The following is a 23,855-nucleotide window of genomic DNA, read 5'->3' as shown; positions in this document are numbered from 1 at the left end:
CCTCACCAATGCCTTGTACAACTTCTACACTCATGTGACACTGAAGTATTGATTCAATTCTTTTGACTGAAATTGTGCTGAAATTGACTTAAGTACAGGAGGCACAGAGACATTGACTACCAGAATGATGAACCTAATATTACTGAAGTGCTTATTAAAATTGCAAGATCAGTTCTTTAAAGCAGATTTCTGCCAACAGTTTAGCTTATAAACATTCTTTGATAATGTCTCCAAATTATATACGTTGACTCTACTGGTTTAATATATGACTAGACTGAAATTATACATAGAATAAAAGTTACAACTTTCCAACCAACTGATTGTTCTTAGCTAACAGCAGTAATTTTGCACAGCTGGAAGCACTCGATGGTTTTGAACGGATTAGTGGAATTATCATTCAAAGAATATTGAAATATTAAAAGAGCTGGACTTAAAACTTGAAGTGTAATAAACCACAGTAGACTAATCTGCTAAACAGTACTTGTTCTCTCTGTTCATCCAAAACACATGATGTAGATACTCCAAAACTGGGGAATGTGAACAATTAACTCGTGCATTGTGTAGATACATGGAACTGCAGATGCGCTTTTACAAAAAAAAGACACAAAATGCTGGAGTAACTCAGTGTGTCGGGAAGAATGTCGCCTATCCATGCTCTCCAGAGATGCAGCCTGACCTGCTGAGTTACTCCAGCACTTTGTGTCTGTTTTTAATCTCTTTTTAGTCTTTTTTTTTTAATCGCAAGAAGATCTAGCTTCTTCATCCTTCAGTCAGCGATGTGACTATATCTTTCCAGTGCTCTCCGGAGCACAATGCATCTACTGGGAGAAACTCCACTGTTCTCAGTGACTACCCACCGGGATGAGTGAAAATCACAAGAGGTTTTTAGACAGGCACATGGATGTGCAGAAAATGGAGGGATATGGATCATGTATATGGCAGAGGAGATTAGTTTATCTTAGCATTGTGATCGGCATTGACATTGTAGTCAGAAGGGCCTGTTCCTGAGCCTTACATTCCGCAGTCTAAGCAAACAAACTGTCCCTTCAGACTCATTCCAATTTTCATCTTCTTTGCCTAATGGTCCAATGGTACTTTACAGGTACCTAGATACAGTGATTTTTTTTTGTTTTGCACACACTTCAGTAAAATCTTACTATACATTAGCACAAGCATACATAGTAGAAGAGTGTAACTGTAGTGTAAGATCGGCAACTTGATCGCCCGAGAGCAAAGGAGATTATAAAAAATGGTGGTTACAGCCCGGTCCATTGTGGGTACTGACCTCCCAACCATTGAAGGGATCTACTTGAGGTGCAGCCAGTATCATCGAGGACCCACATCACTCTGGCAACACTCTCATTTCATCCCAGCCATCGGAACTAAGGTACAGGAGCCTGAAAACCGCGACCACCGGGTTCATGAACAGCATCTTCCCCACAACCATCAGGCTCTGTGAACACCATACAACACCAACTCAACTCTGAACTTTGGACTTTCTTTGGGTGCCCTCAGCACTTGAAGTTTTTTTTCCCCCACTAGTATTGGGGCTATTACATTTATTAATGTATATGTTTATGAAATGTTATCTATGATTGCTGTGTTTACAGGCCTGTCAAGCTTCTGCAAGTAGGAATTTCATTGGTGCATTTTGTTGGTGCATTGACAATGAAACACTCTTGACTCTGGACTCTTGAGCTCAGGTTCACGTCTTATCGGACAAACTCCCAACTGCACGCGGCCGGTGAACAGCCCTTAAAATATACACTTTTCATTACTTGTAAAAGCAAAAAAGACTGCAAATATAGTAGGATTAAAATGAACAAATATATATCTGAAAAGTAAAGGAGATACGAAGAATTACACTTTTCCAAAAAGGAGACAAAGTGCTGGAGTAACACAGAGGGTTAACTAAGAGGCAGCATCTCTGGAGAACATGGATAAGTGTTGTTTATAGATTGGGATCAGACTGAAGAAGGGTCCCAGCCTGAAACATCATCTATCCACGTTCTCTAAAGATGCTGGCAGACCCAGCACTTTGTGCCTTTTCCCAAAAAGTTAACCTGCCTTATCCTTTGACAGACCTGTTGGATTTTTTTTAACATTCACTTGTGGCTTTTGACCCTGTTTTTATGGTTTGGCATTTTAGGGGGTTGTCTGACTTGCAACTAAGACCCGACAGCAGGAGATTGGTTGGCATGGCAGTTCTGGTGAGCTGTTATGCCAAGTGATTTACTGGTGGTATGGGGTGGGGAGGGTCTGGAGATGTCGTGGGTGGCATTTTCATGCCCAGGTAGGGGTGTGAATGGCAGGAAGTTGCCACCTCGAGATATCCCAATTTCTTTAGATAGAAGGCAGCAAAATCATGCCATTAGATTGTATTAATATAAGCAACATGGCAGCGTACTTGACCCCATAGACAACTAAAACAGACACAACATGCTAGAGTAACTCAACAGATCAGGTGGCATCTCTGGAGAACATCAATAGGTGACATTTTGTTTCGGGACCCATCTACAGACTGATTTGAAACATCACCTAGCCATCATCCAGAGATGCTGCCTGGTCTGCTGAATTACTCCAGCACTTTGTGTCTTTTTTTTTGTTGCAAACCAGCATCTGCAGTTCCTTGTTTCTACCCAGCTCAAACCATGAAGCTGTTGACCATCTCTACAGCTGCTATGTTGAAGAGGACATAGCAAGGGGTGCGTCCGTAATGTCGGCAAATTTGGAGATAATGTATGCACAGAAAGAAACAACGTTGTAACAAATGAGTGGTAAATGTGATTTTTTTAAAAGACACAAAGTGCTGGAGTAACTCAGTGGGTCAGACAACATTTCTGGAGAACACGGATAGGTGATATTTCGGGTCAGGACCCTTCTTCAGTCTGATTTGAAACGTCAGCTATCCATATGCTCTAGAGATGCTGCCTGACCCGCTGAGTTACTCCAGCACTTTGTGTCTTTTTTTCCTAAACCAGCATCTGCAGTTCTTTGTATCTACCATAGACTTGAGCACCTGGGCCGAACTGGGCCAATCAATAATTATCCATATATTCATAATGATTCTAATTTTAGTTTAGAGATACAGCATGGAAACAGGCTCTTCAACCCACTGAGACCGTGCCAACCAATGATCACACTAGTTACATGTTAGACCATTCTACACACTAGGGGCAATTTACAGAAGCCAATTAACCCATAAACCTGTACGTCTTTGGAATGTGGGAGGAAGCCGGGGCATTCGGAGAAAACCCCCAGGGAGAACATACAGACTCCGTACAGTCAAGATCGAACCCGGGTCTACCGCTGTGCCACTGTGCTGCCCTCATTCTAATGAGCAAATGATACAGATAATGGCTTCTATGAATCATAATAGCCTGCTAACGTCTATCCCAGCACAATTATTGTATCTGCATTTCCCTGTTAACATTCACATATTGACAGAAATTCGAGCAACTCCTTCTACCTAACTGCTATATCCAGTTCACAGTCCACAAATTTAATTTCACAAAGATTTTACCACTTCTGGGTTTTGCTGAAGGAATGTGTAAATGTTCCTCGATATCACGTCCGGGTTAAAACACGTTCACGTTTGCATAGTTAACTTAGTTGCTTTTTAGGCTTGATGCTTTGGCGGCTAGGAACTAATTACCACTCCACTGGTTGCCCCCACTGGCATGCTCCACTGCAACCTCTCTGCTGGCTCTCCCTCCACTGGCACCCCCCCACTGGCACTTTGTCCACTGGCACTTGCTCCACTGCAACCTCTCCAATGGCTCTCCCTCCATTGGAACTGCCTTCATTACAACTCCCCCACTGCAACCTCTCCACTGGCTCTCCCTCCACTGGCACTCCCTATACTGGCACTTTGTCCACTGGCACTCCCTCTACTCATGCTCCCATCACTGCAACCTCTCCACTGGCTCTCCCTCCACTGGGTATAGCCTGCGTGTGGAGTTTGCACGTTCTCCCTGTGACTGCGTGCGTTTACCTCCGGGTGCTCCAGTTTCCTCCCACATCATAAAGGAAGTGTGGGCTGGTAGGAGATACTGGAGATTGGTCTCAGTCTAACTGCCCCTAGCATGCAGGGAGTGGTTGCGGAAGTGGGATAACATAGAACTAGTGTGAACGGTGGATCGATGGTCGGCGTGGACCTGGTGGGCCGACGGGGCTGAGGCCATGCTGTGCCTCTAAAGGAGATCTAAGGAGCGAGAGGAGCAAGGTCGGGAAAGGGTGATGGTTCTGGTGGCCAGAGAATGGGAGGTGATAGAGGACATGTGAGAAAAGGAGACAGCTCTAATGTCACTGCACCCAGGACTCTCTGACCAAACCTCTAGCAACCTTTATGACATCGCTTTGCAACCGAGCGTTTGGAAACCTTTTGGAATCGGAATTTTTTGATGAGATATCCTGTGAGGAAAATAAATTGGAAATCCTAAAAGCTGACGTGGAGGTAAGATGGCTTTAAAAATAAATTGAATTCCAAACTGTCTTGGCAATGCCTCTATCATCATATCATATCATATATCTACAGCCGGAAACAGGCCTTTTCGGCCCTCCAAGTCCGTGCCGCCCAGTGATCCCCGTACATTAACACTATCCTACACCCACTAGGGACAATTTTTACATTTACCCAGCCAATTAACCTACATACCTGTACGTCTTTGGAGTGTGGGAGGAAACCGAAGATCTCGGAGAAAACCCACGCAGGTCACGGGGAGAACGTACAAACTCCTTACAGTGCAGCACCCGTAGTCAGGATCGAACCTGCGTCTCCGGCGCTGCATTCGCTGTAAAGCAGCAACTCTACCGCTGCGCTACCGTGCCTCTATGTTCTTTTGCGACACAGAATGAAGTCCAATTTCACACCAGCGTGTTAGAACGTGTGCATGAAGGATTGCTCTTACCGGGCCAGGCTGTTGACTGGATGAATCGCAGGCAAGGGAGACCAAGTCCTTGAGAGGATCCTGAGGATTGAGATGAGGTGGGAACCGGATCGTTGTGTGGGGGAAGTAGCCGGAAGCACTCTGGGGAAGGATGGAAGTTGTTGGAAAATGCAACGATGAAGAGGCGTGCGGGCTTCTTGATGCGAGACCTACACATACACAGAAGAACACATTCAACTTCGAAACTTTTTGAAGGAAAAAAACAAACAATTGAAGTTCATTCAAGATAGACACAAAATACTGGAGTAACCCATGTGGCCAGGCAGCATCGCTGGAGGAAAAGAATAGGTGACGTTTTAGGTTTGGACCCCTCTTCACATTGTGTCTAACTTCGGCGTAAACCAGCACCTGCAGTTCCTTCCAACAGAAGTTTATTCAAATTTTGAATTTTTAAGGTTTTGTTTAGTTTAGAGATAGTTTATTGTTTGCTATTCGCCATCACTAGACATCATATCAGTTTAGTTTTATTTAGTTTAGAGATACAGCGCAGGAACAGGCCCTTTGGCCTACAGAGTCCACGTTGAACAACAATCACCTATTGGCACCAGTTCGCTGGTTCAATGGTTCAATGTTTCTTTATTATCACATGTACATTGTACGACGCACAATGACATTATTTTTTTTGCATACAGTTCAGCTTCAGCGGTTGCATAATGTACAGCAGTTTGCACTTTTATGGTCTGGTTACATAGTAATATCAATAATTTATTGCATTGTTGATGTTTTTTTATTTGTTATATTGTTCCATTACTGTTCTTGTAAAGCTGTAGCAAATAATAATTTCATTGTTCCATTCTTGATGTATGTGACAATTAAACACTTTTGACACTTGGAATGAGGATACAAATTATATTTTTTTGAAAGTTTTTTTCAGTTGATTCTCATTCCCACAAGTATAATTCCATCACATAAGAATCAGGAGCAGGGCAATTGAATCTGATCTTCCAATCTACCCTGTTGCAGCCCTTGCACATTTTCTTATCTGCACTTTCTCTGAGGCTGCAACACTATATTCTGCCTTCTGATTCGCTTCTCATTTTGCCCTTCCAGTTGTGGTCATGTATTGTATGATAGCACTCACAAACGGAATGATCTGCCTGCAAAACAGGTGACAATAGTAACCAAATGCCAACATCAATGGACCATTGAAAATGCTTAGAAACATAGAAAATAGATGCAGGAGTAGGCCATTCAGCCCTTTGAGACAGCACCGTCATTCAATGTGATCATGGCTGATCATCCACAATCAGTACCCCGTTCCTGCCTTCTCCCCATATCCCTTGATTCTGCTGGCCCTAAGAGCTCTATCTAATTCTCTTTTGAATTCATCCAGTGAATTGGCCTCCACTGCCTTCTGAGGCAGAGAATTCCACAAATTCACAACTCTCTGGGTGACAAAGTTTTTCCTCATCTCAGTTCTAAATGGCCTACCCCTTATTCTTAAACTGTGCCCCCCTGGTTCAGGACTAACCCAACATTGGGAACATGTTTCCCGCATCTAGCTTGTCCAATCCCTTAATAATTTTATGTTTCTATAAGATCCCCTCCCATCTTATATTCCAGTGAATACAAGCCCAGTCATTCCATTCTTTCATCATATGACAGTCCCACCATCCCAGGAATTAACTTGGTGAACCTAAGCTGCACTCCCACAAAAGCAAGAATGTCCTTCCTCAAAATTAGGAGACCAAAACTGCACACAATATTCCAGGTGTGGTCTAACCAGGGCCCTGTACAACCGCAGAAGGACCTCTTTGCTCTTATACTCAAATCCTCTCGTTATGAAGGTCAACATGCCATTAGCTTTCTTCACTGCCTTCTGTACCTGCATGCTTACTTTCAGTGACTGATGTACAAGGACACCCAGGTTTCGTTGCACCTCTCCTTTCCCTAATCTGACAGCATTCAGATAATGGATAACAGGCCTTCCTGTTCTTGCCACCAAAGTGGATATCCTCACATTTATCCACATTATACTGCATTTGCCATGCATCTGCCATGCATCTGCCCACTCAGCCAACCTATCCAATTCACCCTGCATCCTCATAGCATCCTCATTGCAGTTCACTCTGCCACCCAGTTTTGTGTCATCTGCAAACTTGGAGATGTCACATTTAATTCCCTCGTATAAATCGTTAATATATATTATAAATAACTGGGGTCCCAGCACCGATCCTTGCGGCACCCCACTAGTCACTGCCTGCCATTCTCAAAAGGACCCGTTAATTCCCACTCTTCGCTTCCTGTCTGCCAACCAGTTCTCTATCCATGTCAATGCCCTACCTCCAATACCATGTGCTCCAATTTTGCACACTAATCTCTTGTCAGGGGCCTTGTCAAAGGCTTTTTGAAAGTCTAGACACACCACATCCACTGGCTCTCCCTTCTCCATTCTACTTGTTACATCCTCAAAAAAATTCCAAAAGATTAGTCAAGCATGATTTCCCCATCATAAATCCATTCTGACTTTGACCGATCCTGTCACTGCTTTCCAAATGCACTACTGTAACATCTTTAATAAGTATAGTATAAAAAGCAATTTTGTCCAGATAAACACAGTAGTCACAATGATGACAGAGGTTTATTTGCACTCCTATCAATGGTGGATCGATATGTTTGAGTCAACAGAGCAAATAGGGGAACCAAAAGAAAGATTTGTAGTCATTTGAGTTATACAGCATGAAACCAGGCCAACCTCGCCATGTTGACCTATGCCCCCTTGTTTAGCTTAGTTGAGTTGAGTTTAGTTTAGTTTAGCTTAGTTTCATTTAGAGATATGGTGTGGCAACAGGCTCTTCGGCCCACTGAGTTCACATTGACCATCAATCACCCATATGCTAGTTCTTGGTTACCCCACTTTCTCATCTTACATACTAGGGGCAATTCACAGAACCCAATTAACTAACAAACCTGCTCATCTTTGGAATGTGGGAGGAAACCTGAGCACCCAGCGACAACCCACACGGTCACAGGGAGAATGTACAAACCCCACACAGACAGCACCTGTAGTTAGGATCGAACCCAGGTCTCTCCTATTCTGGGGAAAAAGACTGTGCATTTACCCTATCTATTCCCCTCATGATTTTATACACCTCCATAAGATCACCCCTCAGCCTCCTGCACTCCAAAGAATAGTGTGCTAGCCAACCTCTCCCATGTAGCACAGCCCCTTGAGTCAATGGAATGTTGTTGCTGGAGGGTCCTAGAGAAGTGACAGCTCTGACTTTCACTCCATGCCATGCCTCGAAGCTGTCCTTCCTGTCACTGTAGAATTTCTGGCATTTTGTAAATTTCCCCGGTGTGGGACGAATAAAGGAATATATTATCATTATTATTATTATTTAGTTTCCCCCATAGAGCCTAAACAAAAGCCAGAACTTTGACCGCCCACCTCAGGCTGCTCCTGTTTCATTGGACTTCAATTGGCATTGACCCAAGGCAAGTACTCTAATGACTGTTCAGCATTAATGATTGCAGACAGCACTCAGCCTTAATGCAGTCACATAATTTGAAGCAGAAGACTGTTTAAAAGAGTACAGGGGCTTCCTGGGTTACAGGGTTGGATTCGTATTGGTTTATTATTGTCACCTGTACCAAACGTACAGTGAAATGGTGTTGCCGTGTGGTATCCAGTTAAATCGGATAACAAGAAAGCAATCGAGCCAAACTCAAGTTCAATAGGTAGAGCGAAGAGAAAAATATCAGAAACCAGTTTCTCAACATTAAAGTGTAACAGTTTCAGAGAAAGAGTCCAATGACCGCAATGAGGAGAATGGGGACAATGCCCTAACTTGTCGGAGGAACGTTTATAAGTTTGATAACAGCGGTAAAGAATCTGGTGGTGTGGGCTTTTCAGCTTTTGTATCTTCTTCCCAATGGGAGAGGGGAGAAAAGGAAATGATTGGGGTGAAAAAGGTTTGTGATTATGTCGACTGCTTTCTCGTGGCAGTGTGAAGCGTAGATGGAGTCAATGATAGGGAGTTCAGTCTGCATGATGGACCGGGCTACATCCACAACTCTCTGTAAGATGACATAACTTAAGGCAATCTGCCTCCACCAAAGGCATATTTCGAGGTAGTATCATTAAAAACAAAATGTTTTCTGATATCAATTTAGTTCAGTTTAGTTTATTGTCAAGTGTTAGCAGCTTATATTGCACGCTGACCAGTCAGCGGAAAGACAATACATGATTACAATTGAACCACTTACAGTGCATCGATACATTATATGGGAATAACGTTTAGTGCAAGGTAAAGCCAGCAAAGTCCGATCAAAAGTAGTCCGAGGTTCAACAATGAGGTAGATAGTAGTTCAGAACTGCTCTTTTGTTGTGGTAGGAAGATCTCACACAAGAGATTAGTGTGCAAAATGAGAGCACATGGTATTGGAGGTAGGGTGTTGACATGGATAGAAAACTGGTTGGCCGACAGGAAGCAGAGTAGGAATTAACGGGTCCTTTTCAGAATGGCAGGCAATGACTAGTGGGGTGCCGCAAGGCTCAGTGCTGGGACCCCAGTTACTTACAATATATATTAACGATTTAAACGAGGGAATTAAATGTAACATCTCCAAGTTTGCAGATGACACAGGGTGGCAGTGTGAGCTGTGAGGAGGATGCTATGAGGCTGCAGGGTGACTTGGATAGATTGGGTGAGTGGGCAGATGCAGTATAATGTGGATAAATGTGAGGTTATCCACCTTGATGGCAAGAACAAGAAGGCAGATTATTATCTAAATGATATCAGATTAGGAGAAGGGGATGTGCAACGAGACCTGGGTGTGCTTGTACATCAGTCACTGAAAGTAAGCATGCCGGTACAGCAGGCAGTGAAGAAAGCTATGGCATGGCATGTTAGCGAGAGGATTTGAGTATAGATGCAAGGACGTCCTACTGCAGATGTACAGGGCCCTGGAGAGGAAGAACTTTTTCAGTCAGAGAGTGGTGAAGGTGTGGAATTCTCTGCCTCAGAAGGCAGTGGAGGCCAGTTCGTTGGATGCTTTCAAGAGAGAGCTGGATAGAGCTCTTAAGGATAGCGGAGTGAGGGGGTATGGGGAGAAGGCAGGAACGGGGTACTGATTGAGAGTGATCAGCCATGATCGCATTGAATGGCGGTGCTGGCTCGAAGGGCTGAATGGCCTACTCCTGCACCTATTGTCTATTGTCTATTGACCGCACCTTCTGTATCGTGTGCAGTTTTGGTCTCCTAATTTGAGGAAGGCCATTCTTGCTATTGAGGGAATGCAGCGTAGGTTCACCAGGTTAGTTCCAGGAATGGCATAACTGACATATGATGAAAGAATGGGTCAACTGGACTTATATTCACTGGAATTTAGAAGGATGAGAGGGGACCTTATAGAAACATATAAAATTCTTACGGAACTGGACCGGGTAGATGCAGGAAAAAAGTTCCCAACGTTGGGGGAGTCCAGAACCAGGGGTCACAGTTTAAGAATAAGGGGTAGGCTTGGTTTGGAAACACGAATGCCCAGGAACAAAGAAGAGTGGTGAAGATTACCCAGTCCATCGTAGGTACTGACCTCCCCATCATCGAAAGGATCTATAGTAGGAGCTGTCTCAAAAAGGCAACCACATCACCCTGGCTGCCATCTCATTTCATTCCTACCATCCTTCCATATCTCATTTAAATTTTGGCCCTTTCACCTTAAAGCTAGTCTATGACAGTTGGTACCCTGGGGGAAAGGTTGAGACTGCCTACCCTATCTATGCCTCTCATAGTTTCATAAGATCATGAGAGATAGGAGCAGAATTAGGCCATTCGACCCATCAAGTCTACTCCGCCATCCAATCATGGCTGATCAATCTCTCCCTCCTAAACCCCATTTTCCTATTTTCTCCCCATAACCTCTGGCATAATAATGAAAAAAACATGAAATTATAATTTCATATATTTCTATCAGGTCCCCCTCAACTTCTGGCATTCCAGGGAAAACAATCCAATTCCGTCCAACCTCTCCTTGTAGCTAATACCCTCTAATCCAGGCAGCATTCTGGTAAACAAATTTTGCACCCTCTCCAAAACCAGACCAGAACAGCACACTCCAATACTCCAAATGCAGCCAAATCAAAGTCCTATCAAGCTGCACCATGACATCTTGACAGACAATGCCTTGACCTATGAAGGCAACCATACCATATACCTTCACCACTCTATTTATATGCGTTTCCACTTTCACAGAGTTATGGACTTGGACCTCAAGATTGCTCTGTACATCAATGTTGCTCCGGTTCTTGCCGTTAACTGTTTATCATCCCCTTACTTTCAACCTAATGTGCTTCACCTCACACATAACTCTTCATAGCTGGTTTCCCACAGAAACTAGTTGGACAAATTCTTAGCTTATCTTTGTGGTTAAGGGAATACTTAGGTCAGGCCCTTCCAAGTATTTAAGGACCTCAAAAATAAATCTGAAAACAAACAGTCTCATCAATTTTCAACCAGGGAAAATTAAATTTAACCTCAATAAGGGGGCATTCTAGAGTTTTTGTTTTTTAAAAAGCTAAGTGTGGTGCACATCATTGTGCTGATAATAACTAACATGCAAACTTCCAGATATCTTGGTTGTGACGGTATTGAGCTACGAGCAGGTACATTCTGTTTTTTTTAATCTTCCGTGAGATAATCTATTCTCTCCCCTTGCATCCCTCAGCATGTACTGCTTGCATCCCTCAGCATGTACTGCTGCAGTCCCTCAGTACTGCTTGCACCCTTCAGTACTGCTGCAGTCCCTCAGTATCCTCAGTACTGCTTGCATCCCTCAGCATGTACTGCTGCAGTCCCTCAGTACTGCTTGCATCCCTCAGTACTGCTGCAGTCCCTCAGTATCCTCAGTACTGCTTGCATCCCTCAGCACGTACTGCTGCAGTCTGGGATGGGCCAGTCGGCAACATTCTCCATCGGGCATCTCGCTGAGCTGGGACGCCATCAAGTTTCGGGCGGACCGAAGAGCGCCTTTCATCAACTCGATGGTCCTCCAGCAGCAGTTAATGTGCGTCTCGGAGTGCGTCCCACAGAATAGCCCATAAATCGGAGAGTTCCACTCCCCGCACCACTGTGCCGCCCATGGGATTTTTGTTTTCTGTGTTTAAAGTGATTTTTGTGTTTTGTTTGGAATAATGCTGGCAGCCATGAGTCCTTGGCACATTAACACATTGGGTCCAGCACATTGAAGCAATCATAAAAAAAGCCCATCAACGCCTCTAGTTGCTTGGAAGATTGAGGAGATTTGGTATGTTTAGCTTTGTGTATTATTGTCATGTGTATCATCATCATATCATATATATACAGCCGGAAACAGGTCTTTTCGGCCCACCAAGTCCGTGCCACCCAGCGATCCCCGTACATTAACACTATTCTACACCCACTAGGGACAATTTTTACATTTACCCAGCCAATTAACCTACATACCTGTACGTCTTTGGAGTGTGGGAGGAAACCGAAGATCTCGGAGAAAACCCACGCAGGTCACGGGGAGAACGTACAAACTCCTTACCAGCACCCGTAGTCAGGATCGAACCTGAGTCTCCGGCGCTGCATTCGCTGTAAAGCAGCAACTCTACCGCTGCGCTACCGTGCCGCCAAGGGACAGGGAAAAGCGTTTTGTTGCATGCTATCCAGTCAGCGAAAAGACGGCACATGATTACCATCAAGCCATCCACGGTGTACAGGCACGGGATAAAGTTTAGTGTCAGATAAAATCCAATAAAGTCAGATTAAAGATGGTTCGAAGGTCTTCAATAAGGTAGATGGGAGGTCAGGATTGCTCTCTAGCTGGTGCCAAGGCGATCACAAGAAATTGTGTACACTGCATGGTTCATCATGGGTACTGATCTCCCCACCGTCGAAAGGATCTACAAGAGTCACTACTTCAAAAAGGCAGCCAGTATCAGCAAAGACCCACACCGCTCTGGTGTGGCATTCTCTCATTTCACTCCTGCCATTTGGAAGAAGGTATAGGAGCCTGAAAACTGTACCGTCCAGGTTCAAGAATAGCTTCTTCCCAACACCCATCGTGCTCTAGAACACCACATGGCACAAACTAAACTATGAACAGTCTTTGGTTGCACTGAGGACTTTGCGCTTTTTGCACAAGTCTTGGGGTTGAAATGTTTTCTTCTTTATTGTGTTATCTGTGTGTATTGTGTTTATGGGCCTGCGCGTAAATGTTTCAATGTTCCGTTCTAGGTACATATGATAATTAAACACTCTTGACTCGCAACATTAAAATATTGCTGGATTTCCACTGCCTTCTTAGTAATCCTGTAAGTATACAACTGACCCGTAACACCTCACATTAGAAAATATGAATTAGAGTGTGGTGTGGAACCAAGATTAATTAAGCTTGAGAAACGTTGTTCCATATTGACAACAGGATCTTCATGGTACCTGTCTAACATCCTGCAGTTTGGAAATAACAAATGTTTTCAACAAACCCATTTGTTTGAATCAGTATTCACAGAAAGCCAATTTTATGTAATTGCTTGGTATGTATCAATCGGAGCAGGCCAGCTAAGGGGAGGGGGGGGGGGGAAGGGATGGCTTGCTGTTTTCACATTACAGCAAGGAGTTAAGATTGCACTGCATATAAACAGGCCCTTCAGCCCGTGTGTCTATGCTGACTGCCATCCTACTTTCCTGCCTTGATTCCATGTTATACCAACATTTAAAAGACATTTGGACAGGTACGTAGACAGGAAAGGTTTAGAGGGATATGGTCCAAACGCGGGCAAGTGGGACTAATGGGGCAGCTTGGTTGGCCTGAGCAAGTTGGGCCAAAGGGCCTATTTCCGTGCTGTATGACTGTGTGACATTTACCTCACTTAAGAATTACCAACAAAGGTAAAAGGTTGTGTCTTTTTTAATCAAAAAATAGAAGGCGTGGTTTTAAGTTGAGATGGGCAACATTTAATAGGAACCGAAGGGGTAACTATTTCACTCAGAGGGTAATGGGTATATGGAATCAACTGCCAGAGGAGGTGATTGGGGCAAGTAGCAGGTAGGAAAGGTTTAGATGGATATTGGCCAAATGGGACTAGCTTAGACAGGGCATGTCCATTACAAACCTTGAGGGACAGGACATCTGTACAAAAAGGGTGTACATTGTTCAAATTCTGAACAAAATCTTATTTTGCCTGATTTATACAAAAGGACAAAATTTCATCCAATCCTAAAGCTATAATGTACAACAAGATCACGCAATCCAATGTATCTATAGATATTCAGACTAATTTGCACACTTATTTGCTTTATATTTGCACACTTATTTGCCATCTTATTTCCAGAACACGATGGAAAGTGATAGGGACCCAAGGAACTGCGGATGCTGGAATCTTGGAAGAAAACACAAAGTTTGGAGGAACTTAGAAGGCCAGGCAGCATCTGGGGAGGAAATGGGCAGACGACATTTCAGATTGGGACCCTTCTTCAGACCGAGAAATGACCCGATCCGAAACGTTGCATATCCATTCCCTCCACCGATGCTGCTTGACCCATTGAGATCCTCCAGCCTTTGGTTCAAAGGGGCGGAGTTAATCAGAAGCAGACAGCAGATGACACCCAGTAAATAATTGAAGTCAAAGACAGGCACAGCATGCTAGAATAACTAAGTGGGTCAGGCAGCATCTCTGGAGGAAATGGATAGGTGACAATTCGGGTCAGGTCCCTTCTTCAGCCTGATTGTAATCGGCGAAAGGAATCCTGACCCGAAAAGTCACCTGTATATTTTCTCCAGAGATGCTGTCTGACCCGCTGAGTTATTCTAGCATGCTGTGTCTATCTTTGGTATAAACCAGCGTTTGCAGTTCATTTCTTATTAAATAATTGGACGTCTCTGTTCTTGTCTTTCGAGGGGTTAGGTTTCCGTCGGCATTGTTGGCGGGATACTTACCACTGTGCACGGCGATCACGGGGCGGTGGTGCTGTGTGAAGCTACCCAATCGTGAAGACGAGTCCTGTGGAGAGGGGCTGTTGAACGGAGATTTGTCCATCTCGCTCTTCTTCACTGTAGGGGAGATCCCTAAAGGAAACACAAACAGGCAAGGTCTCAGTAACTCCCATCCACACAGTCCCACTCACTCTTAACGTCTTGATTGATTACACGCATTGAAAGATAGAGCATGGAAACATGCCCTTCAGCCCACAGACCATCAATCACACTAGTTCTATGTTATCCCACTTTCACCTCTGACACACTAGCGGCAATTTACAGAGGCCAATTGATGCTAACCTTTAGATTCTGTCAGAGAATGTCTCTGTATTTGTTACTTGTTCACTGTTTAATTAGAGATGCAGCGCGGTAACTGGCCCTTTGGCCCAGCGAGTCCACGCTGACCATCTACCACCCGTTCACACTAGTTCTATGTTATCCCACTTTCTCATCCACTCCTTACACACCAGGGGCCATTCAGAGAGGCCGATTAATCTACAAACCCCCACGTCTTTGGGATGTGGGAGGAAACCGGAGCACTCGGAGAAAACGCGTGCAGGTCACAAGGAGAAGGCGCAAACTCCGCACAGACAGCACCGGAGTGCAGGATCGAACCCGGGTCTCTGGCAGTGTGAGGCAGCAACTTTACCAGCTGCCCCCCCCCCCCTCCCCCCATACCACCATTCTTCTCTGCTGCTGGAGCAGGAGCTCCTGGACCAGCTAAAATGAGAGGTTAAGGATGTGGAATAATAGCACCACGTTAATCTGGTCCACAAACACAGGAGATGGTCGGTTGACAACCAACCTGATGCCCTTTGGTTTGCCCGAAACGTGTTGGTCTGCAGGCCAAGTGAGATGTTCGTCAGGGAAAGTTGCCGACTGGCCCCATTCCAGACTGTAGGAATACGTGCTGAGGGACGCACTGAAGCTCGGTGCAGCCAACGCCAAGGTTCTGTGGGGGAGGACCACAGTCTCGGGCCCTTCCTCTGCTGGACATTGAGGGGCAGAGTCCGGTGGGGACACCCCTCAGACAAGGGAATGGATATCACCCCAGGGGCCGCATCGCTGAACAATCTGGATCAAGGCAACGGCTGGAGGCCTTGCAGCCATGGCAACGGGTCTTTATGGCCAGCTGCATCTTGGAGTTTGAAAATGGCGCCAAAATCTGATGACTCTTGTTCAAGGCCCCTGCGGGATATTTCTATACACTTTGTACTTAATTTGGGATGGTGTTTATGTAGAGTCATGGAGTCATTCAGCATGGAAACAGGCCCTTTGGTTCACCTTGCCCACACTGACCAACATGTTCCATCTACACTAGTCTCACCTGCCTGCGTTTGGCCCATATCCCTCTAAACCTGTCCTATCCATGTACCTCTCCAGTTGTTTCATGAATGTTGACAGTCCCTGCCTCAACTACCTCCTCTGGCAGCTTGTTACTGTATAGTATTACCCTATATACCCGATTACTGTATGGTAACAATTTACTGAACTGTATGTAAATAAAGAATTTCACTTTAGTTTTGGTTTTTAGTTTAGAGATTTAGCGCGGAAACAGGCCCTTCAGCCCACCGAGTCTGCACCGACCAGCGATCTTTGCACATTAACAGTATCCTACACACACTAGGGAACATTTTTGCATTTACACCTAGCAAATTAGTGGTGCAGTCAAACCTGTATGTCTTCGGAGTGTGGGAGGAAACTGAAGATCTCGGAGAAAACCCACGCAGGTCACGGGGAGAACGTACAAACTCTGTACAGACAGCACCCGTAATCAGGATCGAACCTGGGTCTCAGGTGCTGTAAGGCAGCAACTCTACCACTGCGCCACCGTGTCGCTCTGTACCTCAGTGTATGTGATAATAAAGAACCATTGACCATGACTGGCAAGGGTGTTTTGTGTAAAGATACGTGCGAGCGCGACTAGTAGATGTACTGAAAATGTATGAAGAGTTTTTGCAGTTTGCGTTGTATATATATATTTACGATTAATAATGTTTATTTTTGGGATAAATAAAGGCTCCCTGGGCTGGATGGCCTGTTCTGTGTCGTGAGAAGTAAATCCTTATGATGTTCCATGATGATTAAGTGGTGTACACCATCTTCACGATGAATTCAAAGGTAGCTATTCGTTTTTGAGGTCTACAATACATCACTGTGCTCATGAGGGTACGTTCTTTTACCATGTCCTGCCTAACCCAGTAAACCACTTCTGTTAACCTTGGAAATACAAATGCGCACAGCGTGAAGGAACAAAGCAGTTTCCTGTTGCAGCAATTTGACCTTTTCCTCAACATCAGCGCACGACACCGTTTCATTCCCCAGCTAAACAAGCTAACATTATGACCTCCAGATCACTGTGCATCTCTGGAGGAGATGATCATGAATATTCAGCCCAGTATCCAAGGCTTTTAACCACATGCGTAACAATATTTGCTGCACAGTGGAAGGGCTGGTGGAGCTGCTGCCTCACGGTGCCTGAAACCCTGGTGCTGTCCGCGTGGAGTTTGCACGTTCTCCCAGTAACCGCCTGGATTTCCTCCCAATGTTCCGGCAAAGACAGGTGGGTTTGTAGGATAATTGGCCCTCTGTAAATTGCCCCGAGTGTGTAGGGAGTGGATGAGAAAGTGGGATAATATAGAATGAGTGAGAACGGGTAATCGATGGTGGGCATGCACTCAGTGTGCCGAAGAGCCTGTTTCCATGCTCTATAAGTTCATAACTTATGAACTTATATCGCATGCAAACAGTCCCTTCGGCCCACTGAAAACCGAGTTTGATCCTGACCGTGGGTGCTGTCTGGGTGGAGTTTGCACGTTCTCCCAGTGATTGCCTGGGTTTCCTCTTGGTGCTCTGGTTTCCTCCCGCATCCCAAAGATGTGTGGGTTTGTAGGATAATTGGCCCTCTGTAAATTGCTCCAAGTGGGGGGGCAGGGAGTGGATGAGAAAGTGGGATAATATAGAACGAGTGAGAACGATGGTGGTCATGGACTCAGTGGGCCAAAGGGACTGTTTCCAAGCTATATCTCTAAACAAAATTCAACCATGGGGAGAGACTGGCCAGGTTGGACTTGCTTACCCCGGAGTGAAAGAGGCTGAGAGAGTTGACCTACTAGAAGGAGAAAAAAGGGTCTCGACCCAAAACGTCACCCATTCGTTCCATCCAGAGATGGAGCCTGTCCCGCTGAGTTACCCCAGCACTTTGTGTCTATCTGCTAGGAATGTATATCATGAAGTAGGATACACCGTTAAGAACTTTTTCCCTTGGTAAGAGTATTGCGAGTAAGAGGACTTAGGTTTAAGTAGAGAGGAAGGAATTGAAAGAGAAGTTCAAAAAAAAATCTTTGTTAATATCTGGAATTTACTGCCAGAGGATGTGGTGAAATCAGATGCAGTTATTCGGTTTATGAGATGCTTACACGGTAGATGCTTACACGGGCTAGTATAGAAGAGTATGGACCTAATGTGGGCAAATGGGAATTATGCAGATGGATAAAAAAAAAGTTGGCACAGACTTGATGGGCTGAAGAGACCGTTTGTGTGCTGTATAAATGTATAAAATAGTTTAAGAATCGACACAGAATTTCATTGTCAGCTGTTCAATAAATTCAATAGGAACCTGAGGGACAACCTTTTCACACAGAAGGTGGTGGGTACATGGAAAGAGTTGCCACTGGAGATAGTTGAGACAGATACTATAACAAAAATTAAAAGACATTTGGAGAAGTATATGAATAGGAAAGATTTGGAGGAATATGGGCCAAACGTTGATTGGTGGCATTTGTAGATAGGGCATTTTGATTGGCATGGGCAATTTGGGCTGAAAGACCAACTTTAGTATATTTTTTAATGGGTATGGAATGAACACTGAATTCTCCAAATTTAGGTAACTAACCAATAAACACTACCACCCCATTCCCCCTCTCTTCCATGTTCCTTACCTGTATATGCACCGATTTCTCCCATAATCCCACCCTTTTGAGCTTTCCCCGTCCCCTTCCACATTTATCACTCCCTGCAGCCTTGCACGTAATGCCTCTTCTCTCCTTATCTCACAGCCTTTTGTCCTTTCATCTCTGGCCTTTTCCAACCATCTGCTAATAAGCTCGCTCCCTCCCTCCCCGGGTATCCACCTATCACTTGCCAGGCTTTGTCGCACCCCAACTTATTTCCAGCTTTCTCCCCTCTCAGTCTGAAGAAAGGACCTGACCCGAAACGGAGCCTGTTCATATTCTCCAGAGATGCTGCCTGACCCGCCGAGTTACTCCGGCACTTTGAGTCTTTTTTTGTAAACTAACATCTGCAATTCCTTGTGTCCTTCGAGCTATAGGGAGAGGTTGAGTAGGGTGGGTCTCTATTCCTTGGAGTGCAGGAGGATGAGGGGTGATCTTATACAGGTGTATAAAATCATGAGAGGAATAAATCGGGTAGATGCACAGAAACTCTTGCCCAGAGTATGGGAATTGAGGACCAGAGGTCATAGGTTCAAGGTGAAGGGGGAAAGATTTAACAGGAATCTGAGGGGTAACCTTTTCACACAAAGGGTGGTGGGTATATGGAACAAGCTGCCAGAGGAGGTAGTTCAGGCTGGGACAATCCCAATGTTTAAGAAACAGTTAGACAGGTACATGGATAGGTCAAGTTTGGAGGGATATGGACCAAATGTAGGCAGGTGGGACTAGTGTAGCCGGGACATGTTGGCTGGTGTGGGCAAGATGGGCCGAAGGGCCTGTTTCCACATTGTATCACTCTATGACTCTATAAATAAATACTTTGTTCCCTAACATGAGAAAAGCAGACGACAGCTATTAATGGAATGTCAATCGCTTATGAAATTCGCAGAAAAAGCAACCATCTCAATTGTGAGTTTCACAGAAAAGTGTTGTTGGTTTACTTATGGAAGCCCTATGGAAATTGCACATTTCTAGGTACAGGGAAGTATTGTTCCTGAATGAATGGATGGATATGGCAATGATGGGTGTCGAGAGGGAGAGTGTTTTCAGGATGTCAAGGGATCTAGGGCAGGATGGTTAATTAATTTAATTAATTGAAGGATGTAGCATGGAAACAGGCCCATGAGCCCACTGTGTCCATGCCAACCATCGATCACCTGTTCTCACTAATTCTATGTTATCCTACTTTCCCATCCACTCACTTTACACTAGGGGCCTGTTAACCTACAACCCCACAGGTTTGGGAGGTAGCCAGAGCATCCAGAGAGAATGTATGCAGTCACAGGGAAAACTTGCAAACTTCACACAGACAGCATCCGAGGTCAGGATCGAACCCAGGTCTCTGGCGCTGCCAGTGGCTCTACCAGCTGTGCCACTGTGCTGTTTGTAGCCTAAAATTCTGCTGGTGGCCCCACTGTTGTGCAATGGACAGGGAGGGAGAAGTGGGAATGAGGGAGGGAGATGGACGGGGGGGTGTGTTGCTAAGGAACCAGTGGCAGTGGCAGTGGCATCCACTGGTAAATGCTATTCTCCTTCAACGCAGCCGCACGGTGAGGCAGCTTGTAATTCGCTCCTCAGCTGTCAGGCCTGCTCTGCTTCCAGTGGAAGGTCTTTGAACGTAACCAGCTAACCACTTGTTAATGAAAGGCTAATTGGGACTGTCTAGACAGGAAAACAAAACCCCACGATAATCCCAACCACCTGCTGGGCCTATCACTTTAGGACTAAAGTTAGAGCCTTTCCCCAACCTTGGGGGGGGTCAAAGGATTTACTGGAGTCTATAAAATCCCGGCACTTCCAACGCTGGTCCCTGCCCTTCCACAAATCCACATTAAAAGAAAATGCCATTTGTCAACGGAGATATGATTTTATTCACAGCTTCTGAAAATCTATTTAACGTAAAGACGAGTAATTTACAACCTGCTAACTGTCGGGGGCAGGAAGCCGTAAATCACCAGCTAAACAACGCGTGCATCAATTTACACCAGCTCTGTCCGCACTCCTAATTCCTCAGACCATGCTTCTGAAGTAAATGTTTACAGCTACAACAATTTCACCGCCAACCTGATCTCCACTGGCGTGAATTTTGAGTAAATGAACAGGTAAGAGCAACTTCATTTAAGTGCCCTGTTTACCCTTCTGGGGATGTTGAGCTAACAGGATTTAAGATTACCCCAGGGGGCATTTTCATTCTGATCACCCACTACCAGCCTCACCGCTGCGTAACCAAGCTCACATCTCCCCCTGGCATCCCGGCCCATCCACAAATCCCACAGCATGAAGACGTATAAATCGACTGTCAGGATGACAGCCCTGTTGCTGCACATTTTATTTTGTTCAAAAATAGGAATCTCGCAAAAATGGTTGGAGCATGTTCATAAGCTCCAGGAGCAGAATTATGCCAATCAACCCATCAGGTCCACTCCGCTATTCAAGCATAGCTGATCTATCATTCCCTCTCAACCCCATTCTCCTGCTTTCTCCCTATAACCCCTGACACAGTTAGACAGGTACATGGATAGGATGTGTAGGAAGGAACTGCAGATGCTGGTTTACACATGGACAGGACAGGTTTGAAGGGATATGGTCCAAACGCAGGCAGGTGGGATTAGTGTAGACTAATGTAGCTGGTACATGTTGGCCGGTGTGGGCAAGTTGGGCAGAAGGGCCTGTTTCCACACTGTATCACTCTATGACACTCTCAATGAATATGCAGATCCCTGCATCAGCTTTATTTTCTTAAAACTACATCAACATCAGAGCCTTTTATAATGGAGTTTGTATTTGTAACATCTTTCACTCAATATTCACTGATATTCCAAATCTATTCATAATTAATTATGTACGTATTTTTAAGGGGGGTTTTATTTTTAAATAACTGCTTAATACATGATAGATGATGTCCACTTTGCATTAGTAAAATTCACTTTATTGTCAGTGTGTTTAAGAGACTTTTGGATAAGCACATGCATATGCTGGGAAAGAAAGAATATGGACTATGTGCAAGCACCATAGAACTACTTAGAACCGAGAATTTAGAATAGTGCAGCACTGGAACAGGTACTTCGGCCCAGAATGTCTGTGCCAAACATGATGCCAAGGCCAACTGTTATCTGCCTGCACGTGATCAATAACCCTCCAATCCCTAGATATCCATGTGCATATCCAAAAGTCTTCTAAATGCCACTGTTGTACCCGTATCCACCACCACACCCAGCAGATATCACAAAACGCTGGAGTAACTCAGCAGGTCAGGCAGCATCTCGGAGAGAGGGAATGGGTGACTTTTCGGGTCGAGACCGAAGAAGGGTCTCAGCCCGAAACGTCACCCATTCCCTCTCTCCTAGATGCTGCCTGACCTGCTGAGTTACTCCAGCATTTTGTGATACCTTCGATTTGTACCAGCATCTGCAGTTATTTTCCACCGCACCCAGCAGTGTAATCCAAGCACCTTCTGTAAAATACTTGTCCCGTACATCTCCTTTAAACTTTGCCCCTTAAAGCTATGCCATCTAATTTTTAATATTTCCATCCAGAAAAAAGGTTCTGACAACCTACCCGCTCCATGCCACTCATAATTTTATTTACTTCTATTAGGTCTCCTGTCAGCCTCCGATGTGCCAGATAAAACAATCCAAGTCTGTCCAACTTTACCTTGTACTAATGCCTCCTAATTCAGGCATCGTTCTGGTAAACCTCCGAAGCATCCTCTCTTAAACCTCCTCCACATCCTTCCTGTAATGGGGTGACCAGAACTGCACCCAATGCTCCAAATGTGGCCTAACCAAGGTACTATAGTGCAGCATCATGACTTCCTGACTCTCATACTCAATGCCCTGACCAATGAGGCAAGCAGAGCATACTTCTTTTACCATTCTATCTATTTGTGTTGCCACTTTCAGGATGTTATGGACGTGGACTTTAAGACGTGATGTTAAATGTCTTCTCCTTAATTGTACAAACTTGTATTACTATTATGTAATTATGGGCGGCACGGTAGCGCAGCGGTAGAGTTGCTGCTTTACAGCGAATGCAGCGCCGGAGACTCAGGTTCGATCCTGACTACGGGTGCTGCACTGTAAGGAGTTTGTACGTTCTCCCCGTGACCTGCGTGGGTTTACTCCGAGATCTTCGGTTTCCTCCCACACTCCAAAGACGTACAGGTATGTAGGTTAATTGGCTGGGTAAATGTAAAAGTTGTCCCTAGTGGGTGTAGGATAGTGTTAATGTACGGGGATCACTGGGCGGCACGGACTTGGAGGGCCGAAAAGGCCTGTTTCCGGCTGTATGTATATGATATGATATGATATGATGATATGATATGTTTTTATTGCATTGTTCATAGTTATATATTTATTACTATGTTGGATTAAGTTGCTAGAAGTAAGATTTTCATTGTTTCATCACCGGTAGATCTGACCATTGAACACTCTTAACACTTGACTTGACACTTGAGTCTGAGGAAGCATCTTCAAAGTACCAATAAACTGGTGTTCCCAAATTGGACCATTTACACAGGCTGGACCTCCCCCTTGGTCCTTCGAAGGTACAACCACCGTCAACCATCAGCGAAGGGCTGATGTAAAGCAGATGCTATTCAAGGCCTCTCTATCAGCCAGCTCCCACCCCTGAACCTTGGACTGAAGAAGGATCCCGATCAGAAACGCCACCTATCCATGATCTCCAGGGATGCTGCCGGACCCGCTGAGTTACTCCAGCACTTTGTGTCTTTTTTTTGCGAACCAGCATCTGCAGCTCCCTGCAACTACGTTTCCCCCACAGGTTCTGTGGAGTACCAACAGGTGGCACTCACGTTCCAGTGCCACCGGCGCCAGAACAAATCAGTCTGAAGACAGGTCCCAGCCCGAAACATCGTTTGTCCATTCCCTCGACAGATGCTGCCTGACCCGTTCAGTTACTCCAGCACTTTGTGCTTAGCTCAAGGTTCCAGCACCTGCAGTTCCTTGTGTCTCCCAGTCCAGTTCTGGATGCCCTTCAAAAATGGGTC

At 45.0% G+C, this 23,855-nt stretch overlaps 1 protein-coding gene across 5 annotated transcripts in view; it reads right to left on the bottom strand.

Moving 5' to 3' along the window:
• Window positions 1–23,855, bottom strand: part of nfic (nuclear factor I/C) — a 456,415-nt gene that overhangs the window by 76,713 nt on the left and 355,847 nt on the right. For all 5 annotated transcript variants that reach the window (XM_078423615.1, XM_078423617.1, XM_078423619.1 and 2 more), the window contains 2 exons: window positions 14,856–14,984; window positions 4,911–5,098 (listed from right to left, as the gene is read on the bottom strand). In XM_078423615.1, coding sequence (XP_078279741.1) covers window positions 4,911–5,098; window positions 14,856–14,984 — 317 coding nt within the window. The remainder of the gene's footprint in view (window positions 1–4,910; window positions 5,099–14,855; window positions 14,985–23,855) is intronic.

The sequence above is a fragment of the Rhinoraja longicauda genome, chromosome 28 (genome assembly GCF_053455715.1).
Source record: "Rhinoraja longicauda isolate Sanriku21f chromosome 28, sRhiLon1.1, whole genome shotgun sequence".
Lineage (NCBI taxonomy): Eukaryota > Metazoa > Chordata > Chondrichthyes > Rajiformes > Arhynchobatidae > Rhinoraja > Rhinoraja longicauda.
Note: the sequence above shows the minus strand (reverse complement) of the source record. Positions and strands in the feature narration are given on the sequence as shown.